Raw genomic sequence first — 11,838 nt, forward strand, 5'->3', positions numbered from 1 at the left:
TAGGTGGGAGCCCTCGTGCTACGCACGCTCGTTCTCCGAACTGATTATATGGTGCGGCTATGACAATTGACCCTATGATTTACAGATTGATCATTAGGCCAGTGTAGATCCGGCCTGTCGTCATGGATATTATCCTCATCTACGAGTCTGGGCTATCTTTGGCAGGAATAAAGTCGCCTTCTGACTTCCTTTCTGTCTGCTTTTCGAGGGGCATGCCAGTTCCTCGGACCGGAATCAATCATAGGCTTAATTCTCAAAGATACTTGAACTATCTCCTTGAACTATGTAAGCGGACTAGGAATGACCTAAACGCACTGCCATCTGCGGAGATGGAGTTGACGTCGTTTCGAGTGATGGGGCCAGGATCTTCTGAGTCGGAGAATCGTCATATATACCTCATGTCCTGTAGGCAACGACATCTCGTAATGTACACTGTCCGAACTACGCTTCGATATCGGGGATCTCGTTTTTCCACTGCACACCAGAGGCTCGGGCGACATCGAGGGCAATCTGACGCACTGCTCTGACTTCGTCCAAGGTCGCGCCATTCCTCAGCGACCCCTTGAGGTGCCAGTCAACCTGGCGTGGGGTATCATTCGCTATAAGAGCAGCCACCATAGTGAATGAAGTCTCCGCAGCGGAGAGCGCACCAAAGTAGCCGTAGGTATAACCATACCCAAAGGTCGTCGAAAAGAACTCTACAGACCTTGTTAGGCGTGTTTCGATGATGACGGAAACCGCTCACCGAAATCCGGATACAACTCCTTGAGAAAAGGCTGTACCGTTGCTGCCGTGTCTCCATATGTGCGATCAAAATATTCTTGTCCAATTTTAGTCCAGGTTTTGATTGGCAAAGATAGATCACTATGCAGCAGACCGGCGAATCAGCGAGGGATTTGGCCCAAGAAATAGAGGTATACCGAAGGGGCTTCGTGTCGCGCAATTCAGTAGGAGTGACAGGATGGAGCTGAGAAAGAGCATTGATAGCCTAGAGTAGCGGTGCATCAGAACAGTCAAGTCAGAACGCTACATAAAACGCGCCTTAGGATATCCAGACAACAGCCCCGACTTGAATAACGCGTCCTTCAACTTCCTAACCAGTAACTGCCTCTCATCATGCGTGTTTACCCCTTTAAGAGCATATTTGAACACCTCTGGGACAGCCTCTGGGAGATTGCTGGCGCTAAACGTTGTAGCTGCTACGAGAGACCATGGACTAACGAAACCCCTGGCCTGCATAGGATAGAGAGCCTCCAGCCTAGTGAGGAATTCATGAGTAGCGACGGCGGCCATCGACGGACATGAGGTTGAGAGAAGCTTTGGGAGACCGAATATCCGGATCCGATGACGGTCATAATAAATAATATTGAATAGAATCTTCCATTCATAATTTCACTCGTTGATTAGCTCAGTTGGCTAGAACCCTATACAAATATATCTTGTGCCGGGAAGGTATTGAGTTCGATTCTCACGTCCGGTATTACTCAAATGAGAGTGGAGTGTCATGTTGTTTTTCATTAAATTACTCTGCGAATGGAGTGGTTGCGCATGAAAGGTTCAAGGGGACAAGTTATGGTGTCATATGGATGTTGTTGAAAAATTGCAGTTAATGAAGGTCTTTCTTCCTATTAATTAGTTCTGAGTATTTTTTATTTGAATGGATATGAGCACAGTTTCAGAATCATATCTGAAAGTAACTGGCAAGTCAGAGATTTGTAAAGGCTTCACTTCTACTATGTTACTGGAGGATATGCCTAAAGCATGACCAGAAAACTGGTGAGCAACTTGAAGCAGAGAATGCTAGAAGACCATAGACTATTACTGGTTCACTGCTATGGAGGCAGAAAATAGGGTCTACACTTCAGTCTCCATTGTATGATTGAACAGTGGTACTGATGTTCAAGATTATCACTGTGTTGGAGTTGGTAGCACATAAATGTTAGGGCAGGATTCTGGGACATTGTCATAGTTCTCTATTGTTCATACCATAGCTTTGCACAATTATTTTCATTTGGCCAGTGAACACCATGATACAGTTTCAGTGTATCATTTAACTTATTATACATTGAGTCATTATGATCTGATTGGCTTTCTCAGATGCAGAACCCTCTTACAGGCATCTCAGATTTCATCTTCCTCATGCTGTGTTCTTCTTTTTATTCTTTGCTCTTATGAACAAAGTATCCTGTTCAGACTATGCTGTTTCAATCACTTTCTGAATCACAGAATAGAAATCATATGGGCAAGAGATCTTATCAACTTTAAATTGTATATTAGTGTTTCCTTTTCCTCTGCTGAAATGGTTTAGCTAGCCTCCTTTATGAAGGAATGGAAAGATCAAGAGACTAACTGCAAAAGTTCTACATGATCTCAAGAAAGTGGGTGCCTTCCTGAACCTTGTTTATTTTTTTATATGCTGTAGCCTCTCATGCTGCTATCTGTCTGCTTTGGCATGTGCAAGGCAGATTTCTCTCATGGGGATCTCAAGCTCTTATTGTCCCACATTTATAGAGTGTGCAAGCTACATTTTCAGTTGTCTGAGTGGAAAACTTCAATGCTGATCATATTTGAGATGCTTTTGGCTTTGGGATGTTATACTTCCACTAAACACTCACAAATGCTCTGCATAGCTTCTGCTGGAGTCTGAGTCCTGGTTCTGGTTCTAGGTCTGTTGTTGGTATAAGAGTATAATAAGGATGATGAGATAAGCAATAAGGATTTTACAGAGGGGAATGAAGGGGCATGGCTGGTAGAGATAGTCTGCCATGGTGGCAAGAGTATTTGCACCAGGTAGTCAGAGAGTATAGTAGGTGTATTAAACCTTAGCTTGAGACTGGAGCACATCAAGATATACTACAGCCTTAAATACTGTCTAAAGAACTCTATGCCCTACATGCAACTATTGTCTGCTTTCCATGCCTTCTGCTCATTGTCTGAGATAACAATGACTGTCCCCTTGCTTTTGTTTGTCATTATTACTCTGCTATACCATTGCTATGGTGAGTTTCCCATATGTCACAGTTTCTATTATGACAAAGGCATGGGTTGATGCTGGTTGCTGCACTGTTCTCTGCTGTCTATTGTGCACCAATGAATAAGGCATAGCTATGGTGTCATCATGTCTTCATCATCCTTTGTAAGGTCAGCTTTGGGTCAGGATTGGTAAGTATCTGCTTACTAAGCAATAGCAGATCATGATTTAGGGGCAAAAATCATGACATGGGAGCTGCTCCAGAGCTTGTCAGTTTGACTATTGACATGCTCAGCACCATTGATGCAGAGAGTCATCTTCTGGCACTGTTTAATGGACATATGCCAAAATTATGGAGGCTGTGTCTTGAATATTTCTTGACCTGGCCCAGTGGTTACTTTACCTCTCTTATGCACATCTGCTTCCATCATCAGTCTGTACCACAGTCCACCTGTCCTACTACTTCACAGTTTCTTGATTTTCTTGAAGCATGTCCCACCTTTGAGATGCTTGTAATGGTTTTTGCCAGACTCTCATGCATGAAAGAGGAAGATGTTTCAGCACCTCCTCTGGATCAGCTCATCAAACTTAGTTCACTCTGAGAACTACACTGGGGAAAGCTCAGCAATCTGACCTATGTGAAATGACTGCTTTTATATCTATCCCTCCCATCACATACAAGCATGTATCTCTGGACAGATCTCACACAGAGTGATGATTCTGTGAGCAGAAATATGAATGGGAACTTATTCTACCTCCTTCCCTTAGACTGCTCCAATTTGAAGAACCTTGATCACATCACCAAATGGCACCTTTCATGCATGCCTTCCATGATGTACATAATTGTTATATTCACCTGATGTGCCAGGCAACCATACCAGGTAGAGAAGTAGATATATTTATCATTTTTCTATCAAGTTAGCTATCTTGTAAGCTATCTTGTACCCACCATAGTAAGATATAATAAGCAAGTAATTATCTGGAGAGGGCATAGTTCTCTTGAGTGTGACATCTCCATGTCTAGCAGAGACCAGAGCACTAATGGGCCTCTCTGTTCAGCATGTGAGATTCCCAGATCCAGGAACAGAGACCCAAATAATCAGCATGTCAGTAAGGACTGGAGCCTAGTCTGATTGATCAGGTAGCTGTGCATGAGCTCATATCTGTCAGGAAATGAGTTTAGCCTACCTGGTTGGGTCAGCAAGTATATTAGTCAGTAGTCAATTATGTTAGTCAGACATGGGTAGCTAAAAAGTATAAATACCAGATCATGTATAGAGAAAAAGGAGGTTTCTGACCCCCTCTGAAATGCTATCAGGTGAATAGTATGGGAGGTGCTTGGTTAAGAGCTTCAAGTTGTAGACTCAATCTGAATAATATTATGGTGACCAGGTCACTTTGTTTTGTGCAAGAACCCTCAGAAAGCAACTGAAAGTTTATATCAGACAGTCAGAACAAACCCAAGGCAGTTCAGAACAGCCAGTATTTGTGTATAAGTGACAAACAGGTGCATCATATCAGTCTAGAAACTGCATCAGGCAGACTGTTTGAGATAAGTTTTGTTGTGTTCAGTGACACAGACAGCTTTGTCTGAGCAAACTGCAATATACATCCTTGAATTACATTTTATGGCACCCCATCCATGTTACATTCTCTACATATTTGGAATCCAGGTATTACCATTCCTCCCTTGAACTGCATTGTGATTTGGTGTTAGTGTTTTGGTGGTGTGCATCCTGCACATTGTTGATTCATTTAGTGCCACTTCTCAGCATTTCACACCCAAGGTGTTCTCTACACTCATGGCATCTTCTCCCATAACCATTATGAAAAGATTCCATCCATGTTCCCTCTATCTGAAGTCCACACCTTCTATATTCAAGACCAGCTCACTAACCCCATGATGATGACAGTGCTGTGGAACAATATGTTCCAGCACTTGCCCAGCCTTGTTGACCTTTGCATTCAGCCACCCACTACATTATGGATGTCCTTGAGGGTCATTCTTGGGCCTCTTAAACCAGACAATGACAATGGCAAGGTGGTGAAGGGACAGGTGGTGGTGTCCTCTGCTCTGATCATTGTCTATCGAGGGACCGCCAGGGGCGATCCAGGCGTTCTATATCAGTGAGCTAGTGTGGGAGAGGAAGCAGTGGGGGAGTCCTCTGGAGAGAGTGGAGGTAAAGCAACTTCTCGCTCCACAGACGGATTCGCCAGAGGCGACTGTCCCTTCACCGTTCCCTGATAATACGTTTGTCGATATGATCGTGGACGACGAGGAGCAGCTCGGTGAGCATATCGAGCATGTGGAATATTCGTATGACCAGAGGTCGACGGCGTTTTTGCCTCCCGGGTGGCCGAATAGCGTTCATCTCTGGACGACGTCGACTTTTAGCGACCTGAAGCCTGCGATAGGAGACATTTCTGCATGATTAGAGAAAAGGGCATTCCGTCCCAAAGTAGAATACGATGCAATATATCATCAATGTGTAACATAATACAAGTACTTTGGCATATATTATTTATCTAACATTTGCTCACTTATGTTCTGTTCGGTGGAATGTAAACCCACTGGCATTCTCTATTGTTGCCGAATCTTTTCGTGTGTACGACGGACCAATTAATGGACAGATCTGACAGAGGACGGAAGCTTATTCACACTGGAAAGATGAACATTTTTGACAAACCTGAATTTTGAGCACAACCTTAATGTTTTAGGAGCATGGTTTGGGAGTCAACAAACTTCGTGTTCTGGAGGATCTCAATCCCGTGCCGCCCGCCAGAGATCGGGGGCACACAAATTTCATGTAAAATCTGTACCGAGATCTATCTCCCAACATGTCACCTTGTTGCACAGATTCTGGTCGCCCTCAAATTCTCATCTTTCCGATGTGATCATGTCTCTGATGGCTTTAATGAGTTGACGTGTTGCCCAATTCCAACCAGTAACTTCGGTATTCAAACAGAGCTATTTTTTGATATATTTAAGTTCAAGAAGAAACAATCCATGACGATGAAAGCGGCGAGCGGCATCGTGTTCAGTAGCAAAAAGAATGCTTTATTTTGACAAGGCGAAAAATATTGACAATCTAGACACGAAGATAAGGCGACATAGTCCCTCTCTCACGGCTTCAGACTTCTTCGACCGAACCAGATAGCTCGAGTCGTCCTGTAATGAGCATAGTTCCTTCCATATTTCCCTGTATCATATCCTCCTCTACATCGTCCATCTCTGCTTCAGTAGTGCTTCCACGAGATGCCTGAAAGTGTAAGGAAGATTGAGTTTCATGTGAAGACTCTACGGGACGGGCTTGTCCCGAGGCAACGCGGGCGATGATCAAGGTAGGTGCGATACCCTGAGGCTTGTTAGGCAAAAATGATGCGAATTGAAGTAGAAAGACCCACAGTGATAGGATAAGCCAACTTCTGGGCATATATATATCCATTACCCTCGAGAGGGTAGAGTATCATCAGGACCACGTAGAGATCAAAGAATACAGTGCGGCCGATTCTACGAGAATCTCAATAATACCACGATAAGTCCGGATGCCGCCCATGATGCCACGATGTCCTCTAGCAGCATAAATGATACGTCCAACAATCAGACCGGTGCATAGAATGTTGGTTCCCAAGGTCATAGCCATGGTGGGTAGAGCCAAATCTATCGCAAAATCGTCGGCCTTGATCTGATGAACTATAAGAATGCATCCGCAGACTGCAAAAAAAAAAAAGGTAAGTGCTTGCAAGATGACATCGATGAAGTCGCAAGCGATGTAAGCAGCATACCTATTTCGGTGATGACGAAAAAAATCGGAGTGGTCACTACTTTCCAATCGTGTCCCCATACAACCCAACAACGCCAGATCTAAAAGGCGACCATTAAGAAGTAAACAGCCACATCATAATACAGTCTGCAATTATAAAGTTCAGTGCTTCTGCTATCTCACTCATAGTGTCCAACAACACAGATGAAACCACCAAATCGTATCGCGCCCGGAAAGATGTTCCAAAGACAAAAGCCTCCCTAAAAGAGATCCATAAGGCAATGGCAGCGATTGTGGCAAAGATGTATAGAGCTGTGATTATACATCCCATGTATATTCGTGCCCTGGAGACGCTGTTAACTGAGGGGAAAAGGTTTAAGACTGGTTGACGAGCTGAGTCAATATTCATACCCAGTAGTAGCCATATTGACATTCCAAAAATGCCCCTATAAACACCTTTTCAACGGTTAGGACAGGTTCGGAGATGTCTGATCTTGACGTCTGACCATGAGCGAAATGTACAAGAAGGTAACAATTGAAAGTGGTGTCGAGCCAAGCTTGAAGCTCCATCTTAGGGAGTATTGCGTCCGCGGATGAACACATGAAATAGCGAAAGTCAATGTCAATGTCCTAGAAAAGAGAAGCCCGATGTACCGTGTTGGAGAACGTTTATACGGCGCGTTATATATAGAAGAGGATCACGCTGTATCATGTTAAACTGATGGCGGAGTATAGTTTCAAGGAAACCAACATGATGCTGAACTGTCCATTAAGATGGCCTACCTAAATCATAGCACAGAATCATATTCTTTCGCCCTAAGCCATTTTCTAGCGAGTTTCAGCAATTTATGAGTATGGATGAGGGTCGAGTGCACTTACCGCTCGGATAGGAGACGCTCGAATGAGAACAAGAACACCATTCATCCCATGTCACTTCATAAATAGACATATAATATCTTGACATCGCAGATCTGATGTTATGAGTTGTTGCGTTTTGTCAGTTGATCCCGCCAGAAGAATCCGTCTAATAGGCCGAGAAGGGGGGTGATGTGTTAATGCTGTGAATCTTGTCAATCGAGGCACACACTCACGAGCTACAGCCTCTACTGCAATATCGAACCCGGCTTCCTCCCAGCATTCCAGCGAAAGATAAATGAAACGGCTGCAATCTCCTCAGTTGTCACCCTTTTCCCTACATCATCGCCATCATTGGAGCGCGTGACAGTGAGTGCTTCATTTCGCGCAGCCGGTAATCTATGAACGGTGTTTTTACTATCCCAATGTTTCGCGCCAGTGCAAGCGTCGTCTAGCCATCGTCGCCCAATTTTGGAAGGGGGTCTCGTAAGAGTGACTCAGGGATACGTATGGGGAGAAGTCATTCAGTAAATGTAAAGTATATATTCTGGTTAAGTTGCTTGAGGGGCGGAGGGAGTATGTGTGGGCGGGATTACAGTTGTGATCGCGGGACCGAAATTTGCAAGATCGATCATGTGATCCCAACGCGACCTGAACCCTGGACAATCATATTACTGCCACTTAGCCACCTCACTTTCGATTGTGGAGACTTATTGAGATTTCTGGCTCAGGATATAAGTTTTTGGGTTTCTGTCTGTGATTAGATTATTTTGTTCACAGAGGCCAGAGTGAAGGACCAGCTCAGAAAGTCTTCATTCTGTAATAGGAGCTTGAAATTGAGCCACCAGATGGATTGGTATTAGACATAGAAATTACAGAATATGATATCTAGGGGTGGAGCAGATAATGCACACTTCATGAGAAAGAAAAGTTCATCATAAATGTGGGTTCCAAGGGTAAGAAGCATTTCTGTAGACCTCTGCAACATTATCCAGGCTGATTGGCTTTATCAATTAACTCAATCATTGAAGTGCTGCTTCACAAAGAGGAGCAAGATCATTGTTTCATCTCACTTTCAGTGTTGGGTTTTTTACTGATTTTTTCACTCTTCCATCTCTCTCTGTATATTATCTTGTGTCACTTCTTTCCTTACTTTACATCTATTATTCTGTGATTTTCTCTATCACTCATCACCAATTCATCTTTTTTTTTTCCTTTCCTGCTTTAGCAAGGTGTTGCTACCTTATTGTTTGATCACTGTTTCACTGTGATAGCCTAAGCAGAGATGAGGGGCACATGATGGTTTCATATGGAACTCTCTTCAAAATATATATAATAGAACTGAATATAATACTCAAAATAGTGTCTATGCATAATCACATGATAGATAAATTTCCTTGACAAAAGCGGTGGGCCCTGTGCCCAAGTCCAGTGATAGGACAGATCTGTCGTTGCCGCATGAAGACCTAAAATAAGAATACACGCATCAAGGGTTGCCGTATAATCTGATCTTTGTCGCCATGGTAGAATTTCGGTGACCCAATTCATCAAACATGAACCCCGATGTTTCCACCAACGTCGGAGTCGCCTGCCCAGATGTATCGGCCTCGTTCGAGTATTTCTTGTAGGAGCTATGCATGCGGACTAATCTACATCGAAAATAAGTCTAACAATCACGGAAAACACAAAGACTCACTCCGATTGATAACCGAACCGGCAACGACTTGGTCATTTTCAGTTTCCTTCTTGTTGGACGGATCTACTAGCATATCTCCAATTTGAGGTTACCTTCAAGTTTGGGAAGCGTGACCATCCTTGTCCATTTGTGCGTCTTCGTCCGTCCTGGAGGTACAATTTCAGGACATCACACTACCCGTTCCTTCAAGTCGGTACTTAGCCTACTTCTCATACTCGTTCCCCTTTCATTCAACAAGTTCCTCGGGGTGGATTTCCGACCAAGGTTTGGGCCTGGGTAGTCAGCAGAGTATATTACCGACTGCGCAACGAAGCGATGTAAGCTTTTCGCACTGCAAAAATGCTGCTTGCTTTTTTGGTTGTCGTTTCTCATGAATTGTATGCGTGATCAAACGAATGATGTCTCTATTGGTTTAGCAGCCCCTTCATCATAGCACTGCCATAGTGCCTATCAGAGAAGATATAAAGACCTGGAGCGATCGTGTCGGTCTCTCGTTGTGTCCACATCGTGACGATATGGATTCATACTCCCCTGAGGAGGTTGCGAGATGTACGGTCCCATAATCCTTTTTCCGATACCTTCTCTAATAAAACACAGATATAACAAGGTCGTTCATCCTATGGGACTACCTGATCAGCATTGATGATGAGGTTGGCACTTCCTGACAGTCCTGGCGTGCGCGCCCCACTGACGAGTCTTGAAGATCAACTTTTTCTGGGCACGTTTTGATTTCACAATACGATTAGTATGAGGCTGTTCTAAACATGAGTTGGGAACAGTCCTCAAGAACGTCATGGATTAAATTTCTGTTTTTTGTGGTGAGTCTGTTGTCCAGCGTCAGCGATACATGGAGGTGATTACGGCATTATCAGAACCGCTACCTTGGACTTTCCCTCCGATTTTGGGATGTTCTCGGTACGTCACCTCAGAGCTTCCAGCTTTCATATTACCTGATCCTTCAATTGTAAAGGAGAACGATACGAGGTAAGTCGTTTCCTTCGTTCGGTGATGATCAAAGCATTCATTGATGTCTTTCCGATTTCGAAGTCAAATTATTCCACGTACATTATTTTAACCCAGCTCCCTACCTTCCACTGATTCGCGTTATTATTCAGATGCAGAGTAGGTGCGTATTGAAGTTTAGTATAAGAGCTCCACAACGTGATGCAGTGTGGCCAGAAGAAAGCCTATCATCGAAGGAAGTGTACTGTCTGCTCCTTTACCCCGAGTCAATTATATATGGTCCGCAGAATTGTTTACCCTTGCATTCACTATTGCGATTACTTCTCACGTACTTACATCAGTGACGATTCAGCTCGTTATCATAGGAATCATACTGGTTCTTCGCATCTGGGTAATTCTGGGTAAGAAGCGCTGCATCTTGTGGATTTTCTCTGGATGGCTTGCTTGCACTGCAAGCACGTCTGTGTGGCTTTCCTTCGTTTTCAATTTTGGAAATGTAGGGGGAAGTGTGTTCCACTTGTGAGCTACGACGCCGCCGCACTTGTACTTTATCGTTGCAATTTTTTTAGCATACCGACCCTACTCTTTGAGGCTTCCATTTTCACTGCCGGAGCACAACGTGGGATGAAACACTTGCGCTACTGGAGGACACTGCCATCATCGAATGGGAGCACGTTTCAGCTTGGTCCAAAGCCAATGATGCAGGTTATGTTGCAAGATTCGGTCCTCTACTTCATGACGTGGGCTGCCTCGGTGTCTATTATAAAGTCTGTATGTTGAAATCTGATCAGTGTTCTTTTTGCTCTCCCTATAATGACGTTTGTGGTACTGCATCAGCATAGCAATGTACAACTCAAGTTAATGTTGCCTTTCGTACAGGATATCCAGCTGGGGTTGACGATTATAAGCGTCACAGTCACTCGCATGCTGCTTCGGCTCCGTAGGCGGGCTCGAGGCACCGATGCCGCTGGGCAGAGTACTGTCCAGGAAGAGCTGACGACGTTCAGAGCCGTGTCGCGAGGGACAATTTCATCAGAGGCAGAGGTAGCAGGGTAGATATTCATTGTTTGATGGTGCTAATGTGTTGAATGAGACACGTGCTACCCGACACTTTCCCTCCTTGATTATCTATACTGTACACTGTTCCTTACAGACTCTTTCTTTTATCCGAGCTCCTATACTTCATCCCGACAGTATATATTCCTAGTAGTTACACCTGCATCCTCAGTCGTTTCATCTATACTGCGCTGACTGAGGTATGTTACTTAACTCATATACCTATATGCACTTTACTTACTTATCCCGATAGTTCTTACAATGCCATTCTTATTACTTTCGGTATGGTACACTATCAATACAGTCGTTTCACCTATACTGCGCCGACTGAGTTCTTACAACGTCGTTCTTATTACTTTATAATGCACCACTATCAGATCAATTGGCCACGAAGGCTGTCAGTGAACACGGCGTCGTCTTCAGCTGTTTTGAGGGCCGGCATGACCGTGCTGGGAACAGCTTGAAAGCCAAGTATTGCTCTCCATTCTTCTTACCCTCTCTCACTGTTGCTGTTTCCTGGTCTCACCTAGAAT

The 11,838-nt window shown here is 44.1% G+C and overlaps 6 protein-coding genes across 6 annotated transcripts; 3 read left to right on the forward strand and 3 right to left on the reverse strand.

Annotated features, from left to right (window-relative positions):
* Positions 1 to 228: 228 nt before the first annotated feature.
* On the reverse strand, positions 229 to 1,322 carry BT62DRAFT_1078097 (uncharacterized protein). Its single transcript, XM_043179358.1, has 4 exons — positions 1,042 to 1,322; positions 921 to 988; positions 746 to 864; positions 229 to 698 (listed from the first exon to the last, which is right to left on the reverse strand). Exons 1-4 carry the CDS (start codon positions 1,291 to 1,293, stop codon positions 442 to 444), a joined length of 696 nt encoding a protein of 231 aa, XP_043037407.1. The 5' UTR covers positions 1,294 to 1,322; the 3' UTR covers positions 229 to 441.
* A 1,906-nt stretch (positions 1,323 to 3,228) lies between these two features.
* On the forward strand, positions 3,229 to 3,489 carry BT62DRAFT_851115 (uncharacterized protein; the record flags this gene model as incomplete). Its single annotated transcript, XM_043182473.1, has 1 exon — positions 3,229 to 3,489. A coding segment is annotated over one exon (261 nt), but the record flags the coding sequence as incomplete, so codon positions are not given.
* A 1,469-nt stretch (positions 3,490 to 4,958) lies between these two features.
* On the forward strand, positions 4,959 to 5,403 carry BT62DRAFT_1008586 (uncharacterized protein; the record flags this gene model as incomplete). The annotated part of the gene is made up of 2 exons (XM_043177460.1): positions 4,959 to 5,012; positions 5,065 to 5,403. The coding sequence occupies 2 exons, from the start codon at positions 4,959 to 4,961 to the stop codon at positions 5,401 to 5,403; spliced, it is 393 nt and encodes a 130-aa protein (XP_043037409.1).
* Positions 5,404 to 6,102: 699 nt separating this feature from the next.
* BT62DRAFT_1008587 (uncharacterized protein) lies at positions 6,103 to 6,615 on the reverse strand (the record flags this gene model as incomplete). The annotated part of the gene is made up of 3 exons (XM_043177461.1): positions 6,103 to 6,327; positions 6,377 to 6,421; positions 6,487 to 6,615. The coding sequence occupies 3 exons, from the start codon at positions 6,613 to 6,615 to the stop codon at positions 6,103 to 6,105; spliced, it is 399 nt and encodes a 132-aa protein (XP_043037410.1).
* Positions 6,611 to 7,719, reverse strand: BT62DRAFT_304441 (uncharacterized protein). Its single transcript, XM_043180440.1, has 6 exons — positions 7,615 to 7,719; positions 7,390 to 7,563; positions 7,242 to 7,305; positions 7,147 to 7,181; positions 6,758 to 7,095; positions 6,611 to 6,686 (listed from the first exon to the last, which is right to left on the reverse strand). Exons 2-5 carry the CDS (start codon positions 7,445 to 7,447, stop codon positions 6,851 to 6,853), a joined length of 402 nt encoding a protein of 133 aa, XP_043037411.1. The 5' UTR covers positions 7,448 to 7,563; positions 7,615 to 7,719; the 3' UTR covers positions 6,611 to 6,686; positions 6,758 to 6,850.
* Positions 7,720 to 9,499: 1,780 nt separating this feature from the next.
* BT62DRAFT_304506 (uncharacterized protein) lies at positions 9,500 to 11,603 on the forward strand. Its single transcript, XM_043180441.1, has 15 exons — positions 9,500 to 9,643; positions 9,703 to 9,835; positions 9,884 to 9,936; positions 9,990 to 10,004; positions 10,066 to 10,104; positions 10,159 to 10,201; positions 10,257 to 10,270; positions 10,334 to 10,347; positions 10,402 to 10,412; positions 10,457 to 10,528; positions 10,591 to 10,768; positions 10,819 to 10,989; positions 11,041 to 11,074; positions 11,129 to 11,505; positions 11,559 to 11,603. Exons 1-14 carry the CDS (start codon positions 9,626 to 9,628, stop codon positions 11,303 to 11,305), a joined length of 972 nt encoding a protein of 323 aa, XP_043037412.1. The 5' UTR covers positions 9,500 to 9,625; the 3' UTR covers positions 11,306 to 11,505; positions 11,559 to 11,603.
* Positions 11,604 to 11,838: the final 235 nt, after the last annotated feature.

The sequence above is a fragment of the Guyanagaster necrorhizus genome (assembly GCF_019112545.1).
Source record: "Guyanagaster necrorhizus MCA 3950 unplaced genomic scaffold BT62scaffold_20, whole genome shotgun sequence".
NCBI classification, from domain to species: Eukaryota; Fungi; Basidiomycota; class Agaricomycetes; order Agaricales; family Physalacriaceae; genus Guyanagaster; species Guyanagaster necrorhizus.